Source organism: Thermobia domestica, chromosome 6, assembly GCF_964235325.1.
Source record: "Thermobia domestica chromosome 6, izTheDome1.hap1.1, whole genome shotgun sequence".
NCBI classification, from domain to species: Eukaryota; Metazoa; Arthropoda; class Insecta; order Zygentoma; family Lepismatidae; genus Thermobia; species Thermobia domestica.
In genome coordinates, this window is record NC_137459.1 from 122621672 (window position 1) to 122648709 (window position 27038).

The following is a 27038-nucleotide window of genomic DNA, read 5'->3' on the forward strand; positions in this document are numbered from 1 at the left end:
TAATGCACATACTACTTGTAAATACGCAATGACTATCAAGGACAAGGGCATATTAATGTAAGGAATACTCTGCAGACTAGCTCACCTCTGGTGCTTGGGGTCGCGGGTTCGATCCCAGCCCCCGCCAAGTGAACTTTGTGGTGGACAAACACCGTGCTCGTGGGTTTTCTCGAGGTTCTCCCGTTTCCTCCCACTTTATTAATTCCATCATTTCACTCATTTCTCATTATCACCGTCTCCTTTAGCCTAACCGGCATAACCGTGGGACGTTAAACTTAAAGATTTCATTTCATTTTTTTCTGCAGATTTGCAATAAATAACAGGTAAACAATAGTTGTAAATAAAAGTAACTAACTTGGGCACGTCAGGCAGCACATCCACTTTGCGCATTATGTTTGCGAGAATATAGGGACGTATTGAGACTAACAAAGACCGTGGTGTTACCATGTTCGTTTGGCTAATTTTAATAAGGTGAGCCTGATGTATAAAGTTATTAAAGTCATATTATTACTCCAAGAGCTGTACGATGGAGGCATTAACGTTAATATTAATGGCACTAATGAGCACTTACATTGCTCTAATGGCAATGGCGGCCGATGGATTGTGGTTTCGGGTGTTGCAGTACGAACGATAAGAGACAGAAGATGTAAAGTTGACTCATTCACTAATCAGCATAACTTTAGATGCAAATGCTATGTGATATGTTAAATTAAATAAAATTCTGTTTTTAAAAAATAATAAAATGCAGAACATTTTAACCGATTAATCACCTTAATTAATTAGTAAGTTCATTATCCTCTCTTTGATTGGAGCAAATCTGTCTAATACATGCTGGTTGAACTCTGGTATTCTTATTGTCAGGTCTTTTTCTACGGAAAGCATAACCAATGGTGATAACCTTTCTTGGGACATTCAATTCCTTGAAAGTGTCAATTCTTTCTCATGTGGAAAAAAAAAAAAAAACTTTTCGTCTTTTGCTGACGCCATAGGTACAGTTAATATTAATTTCAGAAGTTTTGTAGATTCACTAAATATTTTTTCTAGATTATTGCGAACGATTCATTCTAGCAAGCTCAGTCCCTGACAGTGATCCCAATTCCTCTTCAGCGTTGACTGAAGAGAGTTCGTAGCAGAGATTAGTGTTATAAAAAATGTACATTGAACACACTTTATTCACAGTTTATCCAGGAAACTTTAAAATAAATTGAGGAAATGTATCTGGTGCAAACAACACTACTGCCATAAGATATCCTGTAAATTTAAACTGGATTTTTTTTTCGAACACTCTCCTGAATTGCCCTTTGCTTGTTTTGTCTAGGCCTTAATTGCAAATTTTTTCTCAGTTGAAGTCATGGTATACAATTAATTCAGAATTTGTAGGTTATTTACAGAATTAAAACACACATAATAAAATTAAACCTAATAATTAAAAACCAAAACAGCTTATACAAAAGAGGTACTGGTATATGAATTCCGAATGTTACATATTCATACATCAACACTCACACATGTGCGTAAAAGAAAAAAACTACACTCCAAATCATCCGTCTTGGTTGTTACGCAATGCACGATGAATACAATATACTTCCACATGAGTCGAAACAACGCTTACCAATGTAATATGTTCTGGAAAGGAAACCTCGAAACCCGCCAGATGAAGGATCAGCATGTAACAGAAGCATAAAATCAAAGAACATCAAAACAAATAGCACTGCCAGTTCTACACCCAGAAATGTTAACTGGGAGGGTTCCAAAGTATTTGAGGAAGTCCAATACGTCTACATAATATGGAACCTCTCTTATACTGCACCCGAAAAGACGATAAGTAAGTCTTACTTACTGTATTTTTAGTAAAAATGGTAGAACGATTATTTCTATAAGAAAAGAGAGAGTACATGATGAGGCGTAAAATAAAATATTTAGCGTACATCAATCGTTTCTTTGTTAAACAAGTATAGTTCGTTAAGAAAGTCTACAAATATCAGTCAAGTTTCGAAATTTTTGGGAGGTCCGGACCCGGTGGACCCCCTCGTGGCTACGCTCCTGAACATTGCTAACTAGTCCCAAATTAAATGTGGCGTTCCCCATCATACAGTTTTATGTGGAAATTATAAAGTGTATAAAATATACTTATTTTATAGAAGAAATATGTTTATACTAAAATACTATCCACAGAGGGAGGGAGCGATTCTACATACTGACTTATTAATATTTGATTCACAAATTACTGTAGAAGAAGCCTTCATATAAATATAAGCTAAGAATTAACTTGTAAATGCAGGTCTACTTTCATTTGTTTTGTCCTCGATTAGATATTTTCTTTTTTATTTTGTAATTCTGCAATCACCATTTTTTTAATTGCCATTATATTGATTTCCTTCAGTATGGCCCCGTACTTTAAAAATATGAATGCATAAAAACAAATTCCATTTGTTAATTGCTAGTGAAAGAAAATTATTCAGAAATCTTATTTAGCGCGAAAAACCTTCTCATTCACTGTAAACCGTGCTGTGTTGCAGAAGCACTGCAACGACCAGTCCCTTTAACTTCTGAGATAGGGGAAAGGAGACTTAACATTTGCTCCAATTGCTGCGCTGAAGGAATCTGGTCGTTGTATGCTCGCTGCAACACAATATAAATTAGAGACTCTGTAACGGATTATTTTTCGCTTTTTAAAAAGGATTAACGGAACGGGCAGTTACAGAAGTAAAAAAAAAAAAAAAAAAGTTATTTAAAGTGTATATATGCGAGTATTAAAAAGTACTTTTTCTGTTCTTTACTACTATTGATGATAATATTTTTTTCTTGAAATACTTTGGTCGTTGCGCAGCGCTGCAACACTAACATTAGCCGCCACTGTCTAATGGTTAACCTCATTTTTGAGATGATTCTTATACGTGGGCCTGTTGGCATGCAGTTAGAAGACCCATACTCATTATTTAAAAAGTACACGTTATCTGTGGAGTACTAACGATTTGCGTCACTGTCGAACACTAACGTACCACTAGCGACGTGCAAAGCCGAAATTGGGGTCTGACATAAGTAGCTTGTCAACTTCTTGGACATTATATTTTCCTTATTCATACAGGGTTTATGTCACCCGAGGCAAACATGAAATTCGGCGCCCTCTAATTTATATGTACATTCAAGGGTAAAAGTGCGTAAGAACACAGGGGGACGGCATCCCCTCACCTCCAAAAAATATGTACGGCGTCTCCCATTCTTAAAAAATTACAATGGGCAAAGATAGGCAGGGGGGATGGCGTGACTTCATGCCGCTACCTACCGCCCCCCACCTTTTCAAATCCACTTTTATCCCTGTATACATCTATCTATCTATTGTCCTTTTAGGCGCCCCTCCAACCACACGCCCGGGGCACGTTTCTTCCCCCTTAGTAGCGGCCTGTATTCATATTTAAAAAAAAAAATCCTGACTGAGTGAGTGTCTGACTGGACTGATCAACGTTCAGGCCAAACAGCTTAAGCTAGAAACTTGAAATTTGGACAAGACATACAGTAGGTACCACTAGGAAAGGAGGTTCGACGGGGCAGAAGCAGAAGAGGGATGGCAATTACTTTCTTAAAATGTCATATTAGTGTTACCACGAGACGAGACGTGAAAAAAATAATGTCTCATTTTTTGTAAAAGTCTCGCCTCGACTTCCAGACGGTTTTCTATCGTCTTAAATCGATTCTAGGCAGACCTTTTTCGTCTCCCTTCGAAAATTTCTCATCTCATGTGTCGTAAATGTATATACAGTAGAATATCGGCTATCCGGTCTAACGTTGCAGAAGAGTAAGCCGGATAACAAACATTGGAGTACGATGATCAGTACTATGTTGTTCCACACATATCATAAAAAACACACTTTTTACATCACATTCCGTCTTATTAATATTACATGAATACTTAGTACAGACAAGTAATTTATAAATATTTATTAGTATTGTAACATAGCGTTTAAACGGTATTACACGAAAAGGAAGTCAAAAAGAATAAAAGCAGTGTACATATTTTAAAATAAATTTATTGTCTAATTTAGTTGCAGGAAACATGAAAAAAAATGCAAATCAGGAGTTCTCAACTTTTGCACTGGCGTACTGTCATAAGTAGTACGGATCACCCTTAGCGCGTCGCGATCAAAATTAACTAGGCCTAAAAGAGTCAAAATATATAGTATCTAGTTTCAGAAAATGTTCTTGGTCGATGACTGTTTCTTCTTGGCACAGTCGTGTTTTTATGAAAACGTTACAAGTTCAGTAGATCGTTTACAAAACATTTCTCATTTTATTACGAACTTTTCTCTTTTTCTTTCTTTTTCTGTCTCTTAACTAGGCCAGATAGTGCTGAGTCTACTGTACTTGACTTTTGGAAATAACGCAAACAGTAGTCTTTGTGGAATAATTTATTAATATGACCAGTGGCGGCTCGTTTCTGAACCCAGCATGATATGCGCAAAATGAAGTAGCAATCTGCTTTAAAGCTATCTAGACAGTGGCGGCGATTGGACGTTAAAAGTGGGGAGGCAAGACATGATCTGAATATTTGTATATCAATGTTGGTTTTCCTGGTTGATGCTAGCACTTCGTTTGACGAAAGGTTGTATAACTAATAGGATACTATCTTCTTCAGTTAAAATACTGTATATCGTATTTCATATTTTATTAAGTAAATTCACAAGAGAAACGCAAGTAGGTACTAGCCCTTTGTACTCTTATACAACGAAGGTGTAAGAAGAAATTTGATTCATTGCTTATGAACATCTTAAAATTCTGTCTGGAAAATTGTATGATCTAATTATATAATAACAAATTTGCAAAACAAGTAAATATAAAGTATAACATAATTCATAATAATGAACAATGAGCCTTGTTTTGCAAAAGTTATTTTGAAACTGGGAATTAATGATCATCTTATATTTTTAATTCTACACATGCTGTTAAATGTATGTTATTACTCTTAGAAAGACAGTAAATACTACAAGCATATGCTATGACATTTAAAGAAATACATTTGCAGCTTCCCGAAACATGTTCATGGCCATTAGGTGCAGTTTTCACTTTCTTCGAATACATCAAAACTCAACAATCTTAGAATTACTCCACATTCCAATTACACAAAATAATCCTAGAATCTAGAATTCTGTTGAATTCACTAAATTTAGTTGTATATACACTTGTACGCCCTTAAACACACGACTTCACTAGTATATTACACTGCAAAACAATACAAAAGGTAGAAGTTGTTTCTTGTTATTCTCTTTTTAATCAATATTCCTTACTATTAGAAAGAAGAAAAGACATTTCAGGAACTGTCAATTTTTGTGCAATTAAAGAATAACTTGTGAAAAACTTCATTTCTTTCTTTCTTTTTTTTTTTCGAAATGTTATCTCAATTAGTTTCAAAGTGGCTGACTAACATATCGAGCCCTTGTAAGAAGAAATGAAAGTACGCTGGAATTGTGGAGCTAATATATGTTAATTTTGGACAATTTTCCGTGGCAATTAAAACATAATTTGTGCAGCTTTCATAACTCCACGGGAAGACAACCAATACGTACTCACGTAACGGCAAATATTATATGGCATTATTTTTTCTATGAACCAGTAATACATACAATAACTTTATATTTCCAAATGATTTACATTAATGGGTCACTTCAAAAAAGTGAGGGGGCAACTGCCCCCCTTTGTCCCCCCTAATCGCCGCCCATGTATCTAGATGCAATATTCTGATGAACTTTCGGATATCCCCGTGTTCTATTCGCATGGTTTGTACAAAATTAATGTAGGAATTCTGAAACTTTTATTTAGACACATTTCAGTAATAATAAAATATGCTTTGGCCCCGCGTGGTGTAGTCGCTAACACTCTCGTCTTTGGTGCGAGCGGTCCCGGGTTCTATTCCCGGTGGGGACACTCGGTCGAAAAAGTGTAAAAGCTTTTTCAGGCCAGCCATTTTGAGTCAGGTTTTTCCTGGGTTTCCCTCATTCACAGTAGGGAAATGCCGGGATGGAACCTAACATACATGTTCCAGGCCGCTTCCTTCCCTCCCTTCCCGGATAGTGTGCTCACCGAGGGACGTCACCCTCATACGTAACGGGGTAAATGGCCATAGATGCCGACAGTTCAGAAATCTAATCCCTAATACCTACTAAAATATACTGGTTGTATCCCTTGCTAACATCTTCTGAAAGCTCATGTTTAGCAGATTCTAGAAATATGTGTCATAGGAAATATATATGTGTATTCATCTATTTTCATGCCTGAGGCGATAGGAAGAAAAAATATTATACAATTTTCCAAACTCTAATGCAGCGTATCTATTTAAATTCGGTCGCGGAGGACCCAAAACAAATTGAAAGATTAATGAAAGTGAGATATAAATTATGGTAATGTAAGCGAATATACAATAGAAGGTTGGTTATATATATATATATATATATATATATATATATATATATATATATATATATATATATATATATAAATTGTTATACTCTTGGAGGATAGGGAAGATCACTAACGTTGTTCGGTTGTTGGACACTACGAATTGAAGCTGATTCCCGAATCAGTTCTGCGGAAAACAACACGAGAAGTTGCGAAGAAACTACGCGTTGTTCATTCGATTGTAGTATGGCATTTTGAGAAACTAGAAAAGGTGAAAAGATGAATGAATTGATCGATAACCAAATAAATCGATGATTTACATCTGCTCTACATTGCTGCTACTTATGAGCGACGAAAGCGATACATTTCTCGAACATATTCCCACAGTCAAGGAAAACTAAATATTGTACCGTAAGAGATATCTCCTATCCATGTTTTAAGTTATGTGACTAGTCAACCTTCACCTCAGTGTTGTTAAAATCCATCATATATCAATAGATATAATAAGTCACATCTAGGCTTAAACAATGCATACGCATCGAAGATTGAGATATCGCTAAATTTAGTAAACTTTGTTATAAAGAAATATTTGTTTTCAAATTGAAGCATGCTCAAGCAAGAGTTTTGAATTTTGGTTTCTAACTATATAAATTTCAAAACATTGAGATAATGATTACATATTTAACATCTTAACAACCTACACTACTTGACTCATAACAGGTCAAGTAATCAAACCTATACTACTTGATTCGTGTTTTAAGCTGGATCGCTACTCACCTTTAGGGTAAAACTTTCTCACTAGATGGCAGAGCTCATTGCGATACATGCGATGTTGCCAAATGAGTTACGCATAGAAAAGTGTTTAGACACGGCCGCATTTTATACATGATTTACAACAAAGAGAAATGAGAGCTTTTATTTCCATTTCAATACTGCCTGCTTTAAAATATGAATTAATTATATTCTTTGATCAAAGGTGATTTTTAACTTATGAAACGTTATGTGGATATCTCAAACTAGATGTCTTTACAGTGCAGATTAAGAATGCCTATACTCAGGGGTGTCCATCCCCCCAAAGCTGATGGCGCACTCCCCCCCAAAACTAATAATCTCTTCCCTCCTCAAAACTCAAGTCCTCTAAAAATAATTGCCCAGTGTAGCAGTAGTTTTAGTTGTTGTTTTTATTTTTTATAGTAGTATTATAGAATGCTTGTAGTAGTAGTAGGGGCAGTAGTAATTATAAAAATGGCATTACTTTTATTAGTAATCTTGGTAGTGTACAATACTAAATATGTTCTATAAGGATATTGAAGGGTATAAAAACTTCGACACACTGTGTATGGCACAGGTATTCTTTTTTTACAATTAGTAGTATTATTGTTTTCTTAACAAAATATTGATATAATTCCCTTGTACATGAAAAGTAAGACGCAAGTTACAAGTTATTGAGTTTGATACCAAAAGAAAATGTTATCCTCGAAATTAGCCTACAAAAAGAAGCGATATCCAACAAAAAACATTCCTGTAAAAGAGCCAAGTACGAGTGGCCTTTAAAAGAATTGAAATCACAAAAATAGGCGCCAAGTTCTGGTGGACAACAGTTACAAACACTCACTGCCTCACTTCAAATTTAGATTTGAAACTTGGCTGTTGTCTGTATGGTTACCACTAGCTCTCAATTATGTCAAACTACTTTATAATTTTCAACAGACAACATAGGCAAGTTTCAAATCTAAATTTGATAGTGATTCCTTGAGTGTTTGTAACTGTTGTTCACCAGAACTTGGCGCCATCCTAGCAACTTGCGCAGTACTTCATTCATCGAGTTTCTAAGCAGGGGGTAGGGGGATTCATTCTCGAGATTTAAAAAAAAATCGCATCGTGTTCCAATGTTATTCTGACGACAGCAAAATTACTTATTCGACATTAGAATAAAATTCTTCCCTAATTTTTTATTCCCCCCATTTTTTTTCTTGATGGCACAACTTGCGCCATTCATCCCTCCTGTGGGCGGCCCTTCTCTCTTAAAACGAACCAACCTTTCCTTTCATACGGCTACTTGCGCTGTACTTCATTCATCGAGTATCGAAGCGGGGGTTAGGGGTTTCACCCCGGAAAATTTTTGAAAATTAGCTTCTCAAAATTATGTTTTAATGCTATTCCGACAGTAAAATTGCTAGTTCGAAAGTAGAGTAAAATCCCCCCCCCAAAATTTTTCTCAATGGCGCAGCTTGCGCCATACATCCCCCCTGTGGGCGGCCCTGCCTATACTAATACAAAATCATTACATAAATTTCATCTTTTGGACAAAACAGACTCTCAGTACGCTCAAAAATGGTGTTTTATACACCTAGTTGTAATCCTTGGTGTAAAACTTATCTCTACTTTAGAGATTTAATATATCATGGCTAAAATCCCCTTGTTTTTTGGTCAAAGAGCAACTCAATTTGCATTTAGGGGGAAATTATATCATTCCTATGGTAGTAGTTTCTTAGAAAACGGCAGTTAAACGTTATACATTTATTTATAATTAGATGCCTCTACGATGCAGATTAAGGATACGTGTACAAATACAAAATCATTACCTAGGTAGATAGGACAAAACATATTCTTAGTAGGTTCAAAAATGTTATTTTATAGACGAAGTTGCAATCCTTGGAGCAGCTTTACTTTAGGGGCTTAAATATCATGGCTAACATTCCAGCCTTTTTTGGGCAAAATTCGACTCAAACTGCATTTAGGGGTAACGAAAACTAATTGCATGGTAAAATTTTCTTTGCAAATTACAAAGATATACGTTTATGTATAACTAGATGTCTCAAAGGTGCAAATTAAAAATAAGTATCCAAATACAAAACCATTAAACAAATCCGATCATTTCAACAAAACAGACTCAGTTCCTTCAAGCGTGGTATTTTGTCAGTTGTATTCCCGTGCAGGTATTTTGTAAGTTGTGTTCCCCAGTGCATATATTTTGTAAGTTGAATGTCTTAGTGAACCTTTACTTTAGATGGCATAATCATCAGGCCCGTATTCAGGGGGGTCTAGGCGGGCCGGGCCCCCTAAAATTTCACCGTAGGCCTGCAAATGAACTATAATATTGTTGGATCGAGCCCCCTCTAACTTCAGCCGAGCCCCCCTAAAATTTTGGAGTGGCTACCGGGATGATATTCATTATGGCTAAAATTCCAGCGTTTTCTGGACCCAAACATGGCTACGTTAAATGAAAACTATCACCAACTTTTACTAGGTTCCTTACTTACATACAGATTTGTTCCACAATCCAGGTGGAATAAGGAAACTAAGATAGGGCTTTATGCAGAGTCGTTTTGACGTATGATTAGCGTCATACTAAAAGCCTGACTACTGCAGGAAACATATATTAGTCGAACTCTTTAGTAATCACGCGTCAGAATGACTCTGCATAAATTCTCGCAGCGAGTAAAACTACGCGATTAGCACGGGTGTTAGGGTGCCGAAGGCGCTATTTCAAATTTTCTAGTTTAATATTCCACGATTCTAGTCTGAATCTAAAAGAAGCAGTGATGATGATTATCGAAATGGTGAACTGAAAGAAGTGGGGGAAAATCCGAGAAAATCCACGCACACTATGGGTCCTACAGAAAGTCTTCCTGGCGAAAAGTGGGATCGAACCAGTGATCTCGTGCGCCAGAGGTGTTCTACCTACCAAGCTATTTACAGCTAATTTTATTAAAATCTACTAGTATATTTAATCTACTTCATTTCTCCATGTGTTTTGCAAATATTTGCTTTTGAACCTTGATTGATGTACTTCATATATAACACGATCTTCAACAATAATAAGCTCAAGTATGAATTCTGTGATTCTTGTTTATAGTGGCATATATTCAAAACAATTTCACGCTATATTTTAGTACTGATTCATATTTGATACTATGTACACCTGAAGATAATAACAGTTCCGAATAAGAACACTTTTATCCAGAAACACCCGCAGGATTTTCCCAAGGCCGGGGAAGGGGCAAAAGCCCGACATACATTGATGCGCATAACGCATGATGCAAAACAGATATTATTCAGGCATATTGTATATCTTTGTGGACTACATTAAATAGGTCTATGTTAAATATTATAGTAGGTGTAACGAAATATGTTCCTTCATGTGTGTTTCTGGGTAAAAGCGTTTTGAAACAACCAAACACCTTTCAAAAATGCAGGGTAAAGCGATTGTCCCCTTGCCTCCACTGCGTACACTCAGTCTGATCGTTGACAGAGCATACGGGTCTATTGTTTTACTCAATGGCGTCATTCACCTAGTTCGTCCGAACCAGTTATTAAAATTTCTCCGGTTCTTGGAACCGGTTGTTAAAATCGTATCTCCACTTCCATATTCGGTACTTACGGAAACAACAATTTTCTAGTGTTACGAGGTGTCAAAAAGCCTTTAAAACTTAAAAAAGGAAAATATTGAGAGAGCATGAAAAACATGAATTTCATTTTTCTACATAATCCACTCTACGCTCAATATAAGTTTCCCATTACTTCCAAAGTGCCAAAGTGTCCTAATGCCTTTAAAGATCTTTTTTTTTTTTTTTTTTTTTTGATTGGATACGCAAAGTAGGAGCACAAAGAGAAACTCTGAGAAAATCCACACACACACATGGTGTGTATCTACCAAAAAGCTCACCTGGCTAAGCTGGGATCGAACCAGTGACCCCACATACAAGATGTCAATGTTCTACCACGGGGTCACTGTAGCTCCGGAGTAGAAAAAGGATTTCTACATGAGTGGTTGCGTTTCTCAAATGAAGCTATAGGGTCTGAATACTTTCTTTTCATTATAGAAAAAAAAAATCAAGTTTTACGAATTTATGAATTTTTAAGTACTAACTAGAGAAGGTCGCGGGATATTTCTCTGACTTCGTTTCGATATTATGCTCAGTCAACGCCTTTTTACATATTAAACAGTTAGGCAACCGGAGAAATCCTCGATCGCAAGCGTATTCGAATTATGAGCGTTACTAACTAACTAACTCACTCTATGGCCTATGGAACCCGCAGGTTCAGTGCCGCGTTCACAAAAGCTCTCCACTGACTTCTATCCTTAGCTAATTGCATCCAGTTTCTACTTTGTATTCCTATCTCTGCGAGATCCATCTTAATATTATCCTCCCATCTGCGCCTAGGTCTTCCTAATGGTCGTTTTCCTATGGGTCTTCCAGTCAAGACTTTGAAAGCGTTTCTACTTTCTTCCATTCTAGCTACATGACCTGCCCACCTAAGCCTCCTAGACTTGACGACCCTAACAATGTTGGGTAAACCGTATAAACTATGTAGTTCCTCGTTGTGACGTTTCCGCCATTCCCCAATCTCGTTCCTCTTGGGTCCGAATATTCTTCTCAGGATCCTGTTCTCAAATACTTTCAGTCTATGTTCTTCCCTCAGAGTAAGTGACCATGTTTCGCAACCATACAAAACAACAGGCATGATTATCGTTTTATATATTTTAAGCTTCAAATTCTTCGACAGAATTCGCGACGACAAGAGATTTTGAACCGAATAGTAACACGAATTCCCTGCTTTTAGTCGACATTTAATTTCTTCGTGAATATGATTTTCATCTGTTAATATTGATCCTAAATATTTGAAAGTATCCACTTTATCAAAAGTATTATTTAATATTTTAACGCCCCCACAATTTGCCGTATTACGGTCCCGACGCACTTCCATGTATTTAGTTTTCTCTGCATTTACTTCTAAACCCATGTCCCTGCAAGCATTTAATAAGATCTCTGCATTTATTTCTACTGTTCTCCTATCATCCCCTATTAAATTTACATCATCAGCATATGCCATCACCTGGTGAATACCGTTCAACTGTAGGCCCTGGTTGCTATCTTTGATTTTCCTTATAGCGTATTCCAGCACAAAGTTAAATAATAATGGCGACAACGCATCTCCTTGTTTCAGGCCATTTTGGGCGTGAAAGCTCGTGGACAAAAATTTTCCTACCCGGACTTTACTTTGGGATTCACTTAAGCATATCTTAATTAATCCAATTAGCTTTCTCGGTATTCCAAGTTCTGTAAGAACGTTGTACAATGTTTCTCTCCTAACCGAGTCGTAAGCCTTTCTAAAATCAATAAATAGTTGATGTACCGGGATATTGTATTCCCACTTTTTTTCGAGTATTTGGCGAATGGTAAATATTTGGTCGATAGTTGATCGATTTCGTCTAAATCCGCACTGATAATCTCCAATAATTTCATCTGCGTATGGGGTCAGTCTTGCTAATAGAATATTTGAAAGGATTTTATAGGATGTTGACAGAAGAGAAATGCCTCGATAATTATTACAGTCAGTTTTGTCGCCTTTCTTGTGAATTGGAACAATGATTGATTCTTTCCACTCTTGTGGCAATTCTTCCTTGTTCCAGATAAGGAGAATGAGTTTGTGTATCTTGTTCCACAATTTTTCGCCTCCAGCTAAAATTAACTCAGCCGGAATTTCATCCACACCCGGAGATTTGTGTTTCTTTAATTTCTTTATAGCGGCTTCTACTTCTATTCGATTGAGTTCTGGAATATACGGTTCTGCGGTGTGTATCTCCTTTTCTCCACGCGCATTAGTTTTTGGCTGCGTGTTCAGCAAATCGTCAAAGAAATCTTTCCATCTATTTAAGAGGCTATCCGTATCAGTGAGAACTGTTCCGTCAGGCTTCTTCAATATATATGCACGAGGTTGTTTAACGATAATCTCTCCCGTATTATCGCTACTACCAGGTAGTGATCAGTGTCACAATCAGCCCCTCTAAACGACCGGACGTCAATTATGCTAGATTGTCTTCTTCTATCTACTAAAACGTGATCAATTTGATTATGCGTTTTTCCGTCTGGTGATGTCCAAGTGTATTTATGAACGTCGCGATGTGGGAATTTTGTACTCTTCACGATTAGGTTTTTGGATGTTGCAAAGTTCACGAGTCTAACACCGTTGTCATTACTTTCCTTATGCAAACTTTCGTTCCCTATAATCGGTTTGAAAATATCCTCTCGTCCTACCTTCGCATTGAAATCCCCTAATAGAATCTTCATATGGTATCGCGGGAGTTGGTCAGCGTTAAAAGTTCAAAATTGAACAGATTTTGCAGAAAGTTTGAAGAACCATTTCTTGAGATAGACGCTTCAGTTTTGATATCAGGGAGTTCTCCTGGATAGCCAACACAGTAGTAAGTTCAAAACGTATGCATTTGCAAGTTGTAAGACGCCATTACCCTTCATCCCTTCCCCAATAAGTTCCCTTATCTTGCAAAATGCGTACGTTTTGACCTCACCATTCCGTCGAGTATCCAAGAAAACACCTCAGTACCAAAAATGAAGCGCGTATCTCAAAAAAATGGTTTCTTCAAACTTTTTTCAAAATCTGTTCAATTTTGAAATTTTAACGTCCATAATTCGAACAAGCTTGCGATCGAGGATTTCTCCTAATTGTTTCATGCATATTGTTTGGGCCATTCTGTTCCTTGCCAATTAATTATTATTAATTTTGTCTATGACAGCCTTATATTAAATTTTTGACAGTGTCATTCTGCATGTAGTGCCAATTTTTGTGTACAGATGGCTCTTGGGGTGACTTTTTCTCTACCCCGAAGTTTCGCATACTGGTTCCTTTCCTCCCATTGTTCAAAATTTACAGTTAGGCCGCGTCCAAGCATCTTTTGTCAGTGTGTGGGAGTGAAAGCTTTATGTGTGTAACGCGCTACCGCGATCGTGCTTGGAGGACCAAATTACATTCCTTTTCAATTGGAATAACTATTAATCTTCGGTGTACTAAATACAGTCCATTAAATTGTGTAATCCTTATTATGTGTTACTATTAAATATATGTTAAAACAACAAACCGTTGTTTGGATAAACATATTACATGGTCCTCTTTTCGGGCCGGATTCGTAACCGTTGTGAGCAGTTTTAAACGAACAGTGTGAACATTCTATTCTGGTTTTAAAGTGTTTTGTGTTTATTATTAAGATGGAGACATTTGCTGTGAAGAAACGGACCCTAAAGTCGAAAATCACAAGAGCTGAAAAAGCCGTTGAGCTTTTGACAACAAGTGAAGTGAACGCCATTCTTGTTCACAAAGAAAAAGTGGCGGATCTTGAACGAGAATGCTCAGCGTTGTTGGAAGATTGTGCTTCGGTGGCAACAGATGAAGAATACACAAGGGAAGAAGTGGACATTGCGGAGATGGACAACAGGATAGTGAAACTGCGGGTGTCATTAATTGGATTACAAGTGTCCCAACCCCCTCCCCCAAACCCTGTGTCTGAAGTACAACAAGTGAGTGACATTAGGTTACCCAAACTCCAGCTTCCAGTGTTTTCAGGAAATCTCTTCGAGTGGCTTTCGTTCCATGACTTATTCGTGGCCTCTGTGCATAATAACGAGAAACTGACAGGTGCTCAAAAAATGCAGTATTTAAAAACATCGTTGCAAGGGGAACCGGCACAGCTTTTACAAGCTATGCAGATAACGGACAGTAATTATAAGGAAGCATGGGTCATGTTAAACGCGCGCTATCATAATAAGCGAGAAATAGTAAACTCGATTTTGAAACGGTTAGTTACACAACCTTCCATTAAACAGGAATCAGCAGCCGCGTTAAGAAAATTGATAGACACCACCATGGAGTGTACGCGTTCTCTTAAGGTGTTGGAACAACCAATCGAACATTGGGATGCGCTTTTAGTGTACCATACAGCGGATAAATTAGATAACGAGACACGTAGACAATGGGAGCTTTCTTTGAACTCAAGTGAGCAGCCATCTTTTGAGCAACTCGCGGTATTTTTGAACAACAGAGCCCGCGCTCTTGCTGTTGCGGCCAATGACAAGCCGAGACAACCACCCGCCACTAGTGACCCAATGAAAGGCCGCGAAAAGAAATCAGCGTGCTCTTATGTCAGTACCGCTCAACGAACTCAAACTCAATGTGAAATGTGTAGTTCTGACCACCCTCTTTACAAATGTGCCGAATTTACCAAACGGACAGTAGAAGATCGTGTCTCGTTCGTGAAGGAGAGAAAACTATGCTTTAATTGCATGCGCAAAGCATGTTGGAAGGACAAATGCTCATCCAGTAAATGTCGAAAGTGTGATAAGAAACATCATACATTATTACATTTTAATAGAAGTGAGTCGACGTCGAACCCAGTACAATCTCAGGAAACAAGTGTTGCCTCTCATGTGACTTCCGAAGTCAGTGTTCCTCATGTCCTATTGTGTACTGCTATCGTGAAAATATTAGGGAAGGATGGTGTGCCATATCCATTCCGATGTATGCTCGATTGCGCATCAGAGTGCAGTTTTGTCACTGAAAATTGCGTGCAGAAACTTGGTCTTCGAAAAATCAGATCCAGTGTGATGATTTCCGGTATAACGGGAGCAGGGGTAGGAACTGCTAGTTGTAACCCACCCAAGTTTCATAATAAAATGAAACGTTGTAAAGGAAAATTTTTGTGAGATGAAACTCCAGTTTACTGTTAAGTTGGTTCTTTCTCTTGGAGTTGGAAGCACTGCTTAACCTTCGGTTGGATTTGCGCGAGTCGTCGATCGGGATGACGTCACGTTGCAGCCGAGGTTCTGGCTTTAAGCCTGAAGCGCTTTGCAGTGTATAAAATGAGGTAAGAGTGTTAGGTCCTCTGAATGAAAAAAAATGGGTCGTTAAAATTAATATTCTTTCCGTATAATCGTATAGTTTAGTTAATTTCTTTTGAAATCTATAACAATTCCTGACTATGGTTATTATTTAGAAGACATTATTATTATTCAATATATTTTGGAAGCACTTATTTCTAAAACATTGCGAAAGGAAAAGTAAGAAAGTAAAATAGTTAATTGAATAGTTCATGTTACTGGTTTTGTGTAGGCAGAATTAAGCCTTGAGTTAAAACATGTTGATTCTTGTTTTTCCTTGATAAAACTAAAGAAAAGTCGCCAGTCAGGAAGTTTAATATATTGAAATTACGGAAAATATTAAGGCTAGTGGAGACTTCAAATGAATGATTTATGTCTTTGGTCCGCTTTGAAAAGGAAAGAAAAAAAATAAGAGGAATCTATAGAGTTACAGATGAGCTGATGCTCGTAACTCATGTATTTTGACCCATATTTAAGGAATCTTTTCCTCCCACATTTTAATTCCAAAGAAAGCCACTTTGCAGTAACTTCGAGTTCCATACATTTTTGATTATATTGTTATATAGGTTTCTAAATTCTATATTTTGGATTTACGATTGGTTATAGTATTTACTTCAGAAATTTTGTTACTTGGAAAAAAAAAAAAATCCTTTTGAGAAAAATGTTACTTGCTAACGGCGATTTCTATTAATGATATTATTACTTGTTAAAATTGTTGAATGTTTTCTATATTACTATTTATATAACACGTTTCGGATTTGTTATAATAAAATTTTCCATTTTGTTAGAAAACTTTTTCCATTTTCAAGTAGTTGTAGACAAATTCCTGATTATCTTAATAGTGATATTTTTGCATATAGTATAAGCCTTTTCCAGTATTGAACCTCACTCTTCACGTCGTCATTATTCTCAGCCGTGGGGGAGTGGAATTCTCCTTTCTCTCTCCTTTTAAAATTCTTATATTCTAAAGGGGGAAGTGGGGTGACGTCCGTTCTCGCAGGACTGTGGGTAGTGGGGGCTATTTAAAGATTATATGTGTATCGTTCATCCGTTACATATATAATTTTTGAATAAAAATAAATTTTATACACTGCCCTGGAAAGGCAAATTTATGCTGGCTTCGAGGTCCGGTTCGGGGAGGTCCAGCAAAAGTGTTCCCCTTTATATTCTAAAATTTATGTGTATTTCTTTGGTCAAATTAACCTCTAAATTAAATAACATATTTTCATTATACTATGCCTTTCTTGTTGAGTAATATAAATGTTGTATATGAATGTTAATGTAAAATACTTAATACAGTGTTGCCGGGGTCGGATACAAAATTTATGGTTTAGTAGGTCATTGTGTAATAAGCAGATAATTATTGATAAAGGTTGTAAAAATAGTAGTAATTATTCTTTTGGTTTCTTTGTGCTTAATATTTTGTGGTGTGCTTGTAAGGATGGCACAGTCAAAGGAGACGCATGTAAAGTATAGATTTTCGGATTCTTCAAGTTCTAGTGGGGATGAATTTCTTGGATATTCTTATGAATTTAGTAATCCTATGTTTGATCATTTAAGGCCTTCAGCCCATATTCAAGTGAATCCTCACGAACCTTTACTAGGTGGTCAAAGTAGACCATTTCAGAATCAAAATTTTAACGTGGATCCACAAAGTAATGTGGGACACAGTACACAGTTTGCGAATTCCTCGCCTAATTTAAGAGCAGGAGGGAGTCTGAGCTTTCAAAATAAATATAGAGATCGACCATTTAATATGGCAGCTTCATTAAATTTAAATTTTGAGAAATTTGCTTCGGAAGGAATCTATAAATCTTTGTTGCATGATATTAATAGTCTACCTATAATAGATGGTACCAATACTGAGTCTACATTTCAGTTTTTATTAAAACTTGATAGTATTGTCAGAGGTAAGGGTTTGCCTTTAGATCTTGTGTTAGTAGCTTGTCTTTCTCGTACAAAAGGAGAAATGCAAGAAGTTATACAATCGTTTATTGGGGACGCTTCCCCTTGGCAAACAGTTTGTAGACATTTAGTGGTGCGATTTATTTCCACTATTGGTAGAACACAATTCATGCGACTATTTTTCTACGTTCCCATGCGGGAGGATCATTCATTATATGAGTTCGTAGATAATAAATTATCGATTATTCACGTACTTGATATGTCCTTTGATGAAGCCACCATTTGTAGTTTAATTACTAATATGGTAACGCCTTCTGCCCATCAATTTCTAGCTGAAAGAGGTATGCCTATCGATTTAAATCAATTGTATTTAGCTGCAGAACATTATGACGCTTTGCATAGATATAGGAAAGATTATTATCGATTACGTAATCAAGGTAGTAGCGTACGGGACTTGGTACCACCCCGTAAATCATCTTCCTTTATCGGAGCGAAAAACACAAAACAGCAAGTAGTGTTGCAATCTCGTGAACCAATAAATTTACATAAAACTTTAGTTTCTCCAGCTATGTATTCTTTACCATCTAACTATAAAAATTTTGATAAGGCGGAATTTTCTCATAATCATAATTTAGAATCTCAGTACTTAACTCAAAATAACTTAGACTTAAAACAAAATGGTAGTAAATTGGAAAATTTATTAGCGATTCCTGTTTACATTACGGGCATGCGTTTTAAGTGCTTAATTGATACTGGGAGTACGAACTCTTATTTGGCTCGACATCTTTATGATGAACTTAGAAAAAAATGTAAAATAAGAGCAGAAAAGGTGAATGTTCAGACTATAGGCTTAGGAAATGTACAAGTAACAGTGGATATGAGAGTAAGACTATATTTTAAAATTGGAAGACACCAATTTAGTGAAATTTTCTTCATCGTGGACTCTAATGAGTTTGATCTTCTGCTTGGAAATGACTTTCATACAAAATACAATTCCGTGATAGACATTGCTGGTAATTTATATAATATAAAAGCTCGGAAGTTAGTGGTTCCTATGATCCGAGCTGATGAACTTTTGTGTGCCCAGACTTCTCTCGCTTCTGCATATACTTCTAGGAATGGGGTGAGTGGAAAGCAGCCGCTATGCGACCTTGGTTGTCCGAAAGCAACACCTCAGCCTAGATCTTTTGGTAATTTCAATCAGAGTTTGACTCCATCGACATCAGTAACCAGAGACAGCGGAGTTAATACCACGTTTGACCCAGGAGTGGAATTCGTTTTTGATCAGTCCATATTGCATCCACCGGAGAATAAACCGGAGGAATCTCAAGGTAATTATACGGTTCCTGATCAATTATTATTATGTGATTCTAATTTACAGGAATATGTTAATAACTTGTTAACTTCATATTCTGATGTTATTGGAAACAAAATTGGTAGAGTAAAAAATTTCACTTACAAAATTGAACTTGCCGATAAAACTCCCATTCGATTGCAACCTTATCAGCTTCCAACGCATAAGCAAAAGGAATTAGATTCTTTTATTGCCCAGCTTTTAAAAGACGATATTATAGAGGAAGTAGATTATTCTCCCTATACGTCACCCTGCTTTCTAGTAACAACTTCAGACGGAAGCAGGCGGCTTGTAATTTCATACGGAGAGGTGAACAAAAAGGTGATGGTAAACAGCTATCCTTCTCCTAACATGGAGAATGTAATATCTAGTATTTCGGACAACAATATCTTTTCAAAACTTGATTGTAAATCTTGTTTTCATCAAATTCCTCTGTCTGAAGAGAGTAGAAATATTACTGCTTTTGTGACAAAAAACAAAATCTATCGATATAAATCGGTACCAATGGGATTAGTATTATCACCTTTTGTTTTAAGTAATTTGATGTCAAAAGTCTTTGAAGGGTTAATTGGTAAGAATTTAGAGATATATTTTGATGACATAATTTTATTTAGCAAAGATATTGAGAGTCATAAAGCTCTATTAGAGGAGGTATTATCTCGACTAAGAAATTGGGGAATTACTATTTCAGAAAAGAAGTCCTGTCTATTTCAAACTAGTATTAAATATTTAGGGTTTCGTTTTGAAAATGGCAACATGTCAATAGACCCTGAGAGAATTAAAGCTATCCAGGAGATACCAAAACCAAAGAATAGAAAAGGAGTGAACAGAATATGTTCATTTTTCTCGTTCTATTCTAAATTTATTTATGGGTATTCAGAGTTAATTGCTCCCCTTCAAGAATTAAGATCTGTAAAAAAGCCTTTTAAATGGACTAAAGTTCATGATGAAGCCCTACAAAAATTAAAGGATGCCTTTTGTAGTCAGGTTATTTTAAAAGTCCCAGATATGAATTCCAACTTCGTAATACATTGTGATAGCTCTTTGCGTCATTTTTCTGGGGTTCTCAGCCAATATGATTCGGAAGGGAATCTTAGACCTGTATCTATGTTTAGTCGGGCAATTCCACAATCTGATTGGAGTAAAAATATATACGAGTTAGAACTTAAGGCTCTTTCTTTATCTTTGGAAAAATTTGAGTATTACTTGGCAAATCCCTTTGTAGTATATACTGATAGTAAGAGTTTAACTTGGTTACTTAATAACCATAAAAGACAAAGGAGATATGGAACCATGTTAGAGAAAATCTCGAGGTTTAAATTTCGTATAGTCCATGTAAGATCAAAAATAAATAGTATAGCCGATTTCCTTTCAAGGGTTGGAAACCATCTAGAATTCTATACAAAAGATGAAAATACAATGGAAGTCGTAAAAGATCATAATAAAACAGTAAATTTGTCTTTCATTAATTTTTGGCAAAATCCTGTGTTTAATGTGCCTCTTACAGATCACCAGAGGAAGGATCCTGAATTAAGAGAGATTATCAATAGGTTAGAGCAAAAGGAAGAAGTTCCTCCGTATGTATTAAGAAATAAGATCTTGTTAAAAAAGACTAAAGGTAAAGGGAATAATGGATTTAGAATTGTAATACCTAATTCTTTAATTCAGTCGATCATTGAGTATTCTCATTGTCCAATAATTCATGGTGGGCATATGGGATATCGAAAAACCATTGTTAAGGTTGCTGAAAAATATACCTGGCCTACTTTATATCCTGACATTAAGAATTTTATACAATCTTGTCATTTGTGCCAAACCTGTAAAGATTCTAATCGAAAACCTATGGGTCAATATTTTACAAAAAAGGTAATGCACCCAAATTATACTTGGTTTATTGATATTGCAGGGAAATTGCCTAGTAGTTCTGGATTTGAATATATTTTAATTGTCACTGACGCCTATAGTCGTTTTGTCTTTTTAGAACCTTTAAGACGACTAACCTCAAAAATCATCTGTAATAAGTTACAGGAATTATTTCTTCGATACGGCTTTCCTGGTAAAGTCCTAAGTGATGGCGCTTCTTATTTCGTGAGTGATTACTTCTTGAAATTCTTGTATAGCTATGGTATACAGAGTGTAAAATTCTCCCCATATAACCCACAATCGAACAGAGCCGAACGCACGGTGAGATCGGTTAAAAATTTAATTCGTATTTATGTTGATAAGTCTCAACAGAATTGGGCCCAATTACTATCTAAAATTGCTTTTACTATTAACATAAGTATGAATGAAACTACTGGGACCAGTCCATGTGAACTTTATACGGGACGGAAATTTTACCATCCATTAGATGTTAAATGGTTGATGGATTTAGATCTTTTAGACGATGACCAGGATAAAGAGCAAAAATTAGTCAATATAAATAATAACATTGAACGCGCTTGGAAACATAGTGCGAAGGTATATAGTCAAAAACATAGTCCTGTTAATTTAAATATTGATGATTTAGTATTGGTTAAAAGGTTCATGAAAATTTCAGCAGAGAAACATTTCAATCCAAAAATCGCCCCTCAGTGGGAAGGCCCATATCGCCTTATTTCTAAACCTACACCAAATACAGTTTGGCTAGAAAATATTGAAAGACCATATGTACATATAAAACGCCATGTTCGTTTTTGTAAGAAATATTTTCCACCGAGACAAGTTAATCAACCTAACCCGTAAGGTAACACAGAAAAAAATGATTTGATGTGAGAATTGAGGTTAACTAAATTATTAATATTGTACTTATTTATATATTTTAGGATGTTTGTTCGAACAAATTTTGTGTTTTGTATATTTTTTTTTATTCCTGCAGGAATGCCTCGTCCGAGAAAGTGAGAGGTCAACCCTTTTCATTTTGTAAATACCTCATCATCATCCTTTGTGTATGTTATGTAAGGAATTGGAAAATTTACTGTAGAAGTTTGTAAAGAAGGCGTTAGCATTTGAATATTTATGGAAGATTTGGTAATGTATTGAAATTATTTTATTATTCAACTTGGGATTTGTTATGGTTAGGAATTTTTTTTTGACCGACCCTCGGATATTATGTAACCCACCCAAGTTTCATAATAAAATGAAACGTTGTAAAGGAAAATTTTTGTGAGATGAAACTCCAGTTTACTGTTAAGTTGGTTCTTTCTCTTGGAGTTGGAAGCACTGCTTAACCTTCGGTTGGATTTGCGCGAGTCGTCGATCGGGATGACGTCACGTTGCAGCCGAGGTTCTGGCTTTAAGCCTGAAGCGCTTTGCAGTGTATAAAATGAGGTAAGAGTGTTAGGTCCTCTGAATGAAAAAAAAATGGGTCGTTAAAATTAATATTCTTTCCGTATAATCGTATAGTTTAGTTAATTTCTTTTGAAATCTATAACAATTCCTGACTATGGTTATTATTTAGAAGACATTATTATTATTCAATATATTTTGGAAGCACTTATTTCTAAAACATTGCGAAAGGAAAAGTAAGAAAGTAAAATAGTTAATTGAATAGTTCATGTTACTGGTTTTGTGTAGGCAGAATTAAGCCTTGAGTTAAAACATGTTGATTCTTGTTTTTCCTTGATAAAACTAAAGAAAAGTCGCCAGTCAGGAAGTTTAATATATTGAAATTACGGAAAATATTAAGGCTAGTGGAGACTTCAAATGAATGATTTATGTCTTTGGTCCGCTTTGAAAAGGAAAGAAAAAAAATAAGAGGAATCTATAGAGTTACAGATGAGCTGATGCTCGTAACTCATGTATTTTGACCCATATTTAAGGAATCTTTTCCTCCCACATTTTCATTCCAAAGAAAGCCACTTTGCAGTAACTTCGAGTTCCATACATTTTTGATTATATTGTTATATAGGTTTCTAAATTCTATATTTTGGATTTACGATTGGTTATAGTATTTACTTCAGAAATTTTGTTACTTGGAAAAAAAAAATCCTTTTGAGAAAAATGTTACTTGCTAACGGCGATTTCTATTAATGATATTATTACTTGTTAAAATTGTTGAATGTTTTCTATATTACTATTTATATAACACGTTTCGGATTTGTTATAATAAAATTTTCCATTTTGTTAGAAAACTTTTTCCATTTTCAAGTAGTTGTAGACAAATTCCTGATTATCTTAATAGTGATATTTTTGCATATAGTATAAGCCTTTTCCAGTATTGAACCTCACTCTTCACGTCGTCATTATTCTCAGCCGTGGGGGAGTGGAATTCTCCTTTCTCTCTCCTTTTAAAATTCTTATATTCTAAAGGGGGAAGTGGGGTGACGTCCGTTCTCGCAGGACTGTGGGTAGTGGGGGCTATTTAAAGATTATATGTGTATCGTTCATCCGTTACATAGTGCTATGGTGAATTTGAAGTTTCAGCCTCTAGGCGGAAGTTGTGAAACATTCGAAACCAAGGCTGTTGTAGTGTCCAAGGTGACCTCAAATCTACCAAAACAGCCATGTTCCGAAGCAACGTGCTGGCCACATTTGACAGGCTTAAGGTTGGCGGACCCCACTTTTAATGAGGTGGGCCCCATTGACATACTTCTCGGTGCTGACGTGTTTCCGTCTCTCATGCTCGGGGGAAAGCGGGTCGGGCCCCCAGGCTCACCTATTGCTCTTGAAACGACACTGGGATGGGTGTTATCCGGAAGTGTAGGCTCTAAAGCCAGCAACGTGACAGTGACATCATGCCGTGTATCATGTGAAATAGATTCTGCCCTTCAAAGGTTCTGGGAACTAGAAGAGCTGCCTCAGCAAACGCACTTATCCAAAGAAGAAAAGGATTGTGAGGAACATTTTCTGAAAACCCACCACCGTGACTCACAGGGACGTTATGTGGTAAGACTACCTTTCAGGGGTAGCGCGCCAGCACTAGGAGAATCACGCGAGATCGCGATTAAGAGATTATTGAACATGAAACGCAAATTAGTGAAACAACCTGTGTTACAGCGTCAGTATCGTGAGTTCATGCACGAATATCTTGAGTTGGGATATATGGAGCTTATCCCCGCAAGTGAGAAAAATGTGCCCCCCGAAAAAAGTTGCTACCTGCCGCATCACGCGGTCTTAAAACCTACTAGCTCTACCACGAAAGTACGAGTGGTTTTCGATGGAAGTGCGGAAACAACTTTTGGGGTGTCCTTAAATCAAAGGCTCATGGTGGGCCCGAAGTTACAGGAAGACATTTTTCCTATTCTAGTTCGCTTTCGCGAACATCGTGTGCCATTATGTGCTGATATTAAACAGATGTATCGTGCTATACGAGTGAACAAGGACGATGTGGACTATCAAAGGATTGTTTGGAGAAACTCGCCAAGTGAAACTATACAGGACTATCGCCTACTCACCGTCACTTATGGTACCGCTCCTGCTAGCTTCCTTGCCACGAGATGCCTACTCCAGGCGGTCGAAGATGAAGGGGAGAAATACCCGCTAGCAGCCGAAGCCGTGAAACGGGATTTTTTCATAGACGACTACCTCGGAGGTGCGAGCAGTGTGAGGGACGCAATTGAGTTACAGCAGCAGCTAATTCAACTGTTACGGGAATGCGGTTTTGAGCTTCGAAAATGGTTATCTAGTGAACCAGAAGTGCTTGAGGCCGTTCCCCCCCACTTGCGCGAAATGGATGTGCCCTTCAATTTCAGTGAAGAAAGCAACTTTAAGACTCTCGGGGTGCAGTGGTCACCTGTAAGTGACGAATTTGGTTTCAGTGTATCCATCCCTCCTCCTCCCGCTGTGTGGACAAAACGGAAGGTACTATCGGAAGTGGCCAAAATCTTCGATCCTCTTGGTCTTTTTTCCCCAGTGACTATAAAGGCTAAGATACTATTGCAATCCTTATGGAAGGAAAACTTAGGTTGGGATGAACCCCTTTCTCTTGAAACCAGTGCAGTGTGGCAAGCCTACTGTGACTCATTATTTTTGTTACGTGAGGTGAAGGTAGCGCGATGCATCATGCCATCTGACGCTGTCAGCTGTCAGCTGATAGGTCATTGTGATGCTAGCGAACGAGCTTATTGTGCAGTGGCCTACCTACGATTAGAATGTGCAGACGGGGGTGTGGGCGTAAGCCTCATTGCGGCTAAGACTAAGGTTGCGCCCATCAAAGCTGTGTCCCTCCCCCGCTTGGAGTTGTGTGCGGCATTACTGTTGGCTAAGCTACTAAAAACAATTGCTAGTGCAATTAATCTCGATGTGAAAGAAGCTAGAGCCTTTACGGATTCTATGGTCGTGTTATCGTGGTTAGCTCAGTCACCGGACAAATGGCGAACCTTCGTTGCTAACAGAGTAGCGAAAATTCAGAATATTCTGCCTGCCTCCCAGTGGGGGCATGTCGAGAGTAAGGACAATCCAGCGGACTGTGCTACGCGGGGGGTCATACCCCAGGAGCTCTTAAGTCACCCTCTGTGGTGGGAGGGTCCTTCGTGGATGCGCGAAGCAGTGTTGCCAGCGTCATTTTGTACTCCGGCTGCCTCAAGTGTAGTTGAGGAAGAAAGAAGAAAGTGTGTCACAGTCTTTGAAAAGCCGAAAATGACACAAACACCGAAAATGAAAATGACACAAACACCGAAAATGACCTTGCGAACCGCTACTCCTCCCTGTCAAAGTTGAAAAGAGTGGTGAGCTGGTGTCGGAGGTTTATTTACAATTGCAGAAACCCAAAACAGAAGCTTCGTGGTTCATTGACCGCGAGAGAATTAGAAGAAAGTCTTTTGTGCCTGGTCAAGGTAGTGCAACAAGGTGCTTTTTCCACAGAGGTGAAGTGTCTGCAGAATGAACAGCCCCTCCCCCGCAAAAGCAGTTTGTTATGTTTAACTCCCTTTATTGACAGTGATGGAATTTACGTGTTGGTGGAAGGTTGCAGAATGCCGAGATGTCCGTGGATAGGAAACACCCTATTTTGATGCCCAAAAGGCATAAACTTACTCGTCTATTGGTGGAATGTGAGCATGCAAACTCTTTGCATGGTGGGCCTCAATTAGTGCTGGCTACCCTGCGAACAAAGTTTTGGGTGCTGGGGGCCAGAAGTTTAGTGCGTGATGTCATTCACAAATGTGTACGGTGTCAGCGTTTCAATGCAAAAACCCAGACTCAAATTATGGGTTCACTGCCAGCATCCCGGGTTAATCCCGGCAAGTGCTTTTCCAAAACTGGTGTGGACTACGCTGGGCCATATGTTCTGAAAAACAGTTATGGAAGAAGTCGTATTAAGGGTAAGGGCTACATTGTTCTGTTTGTGTGTCTCGCTACCAAGGCCCTACACCTTGAATTGGTATCTGACGCCAGCACCAATTCATTTCTAGCCGCTTTGAAGCGATTTATAGCCCGCAGGGGTGTTCCAAGTGATTTTTATAGTGACTGTGGTCGAAATTTTGTGGGCGCTAGTAAAGAATTAAATCAGCTGTTGAAGGCCAGTGCGCATTCCAAGGAAAATAACCTGACCACATCATTTCTCTCCGAAAGGGGAATAACATGGCATTTTAATCCCCCATCTTCCCCTCACTTTGGTGGTTTATGGGAGGCCGGCGTGAAGAGTGTAAAGCACCATTTAAAAAGAATAATGGGAAATGTAACATTGTGCTACGAAGAGATGTGCACCGTGCTGGCACAAATAGAAGCTATTCTGAACTCGCGTCCTATCACACCGTTGTCAGAGAATCCTAATGATCTCTCCTGTCTTACCCCTG

At 37.4% G+C, this 27038-nt stretch overlaps 2 protein-coding genes across 8 annotated transcripts in view; one reads left to right on the top strand and one right to left on the bottom strand.

Moving 5' to 3' along the window:
* The window catches only part of LOC145688174 (uncharacterized), a 296608-nt gene that overhangs the window by 203953 nt on the left and 65617 nt on the right, over positions 1–27038 (bottom strand). The window lies entirely within an intron of this gene.
* On the top strand, positions 14400–25962 carry LOC145687294 (uncharacterized). Its single transcript, XM_081760763.1, has 4 exons — positions 14400–15705; positions 18974–19300; positions 20831–20900; positions 23703–25962. Exons 1-4 carry the CDS (start codon positions 14400–14402, stop codon positions 25960–25962), a joined length of 3963 nt encoding a protein of 1320 aa, XP_081616889.1.

What these genes read in the sequence shown, in the direction of transcription:
- LOC145687294 (XM_081760763.1), top strand. Translation starts at nt 14,400, where the DNA reads ATGGAGACATTTGCTGTGAAGAAACGGACCCTAAAGTCGAAAATCACA. An exon ending in TGTGCCATATCCATTCCGAT is followed by an intron (nt 15,706 to 18,973) that starts GTATGCTCGATT and finishes ATTCCGTGATAG; the next exon opens with ACATTGCTGGTAATTTATAT. An exon ending in TAAACCGGAGGAATCTCAAG is followed by an intron (nt 19,301 to 20,830) that starts GTAATTATACGG and finishes TGCCTCTTACAG; the next exon opens with ATCACCAGAGGAAGGATCCT.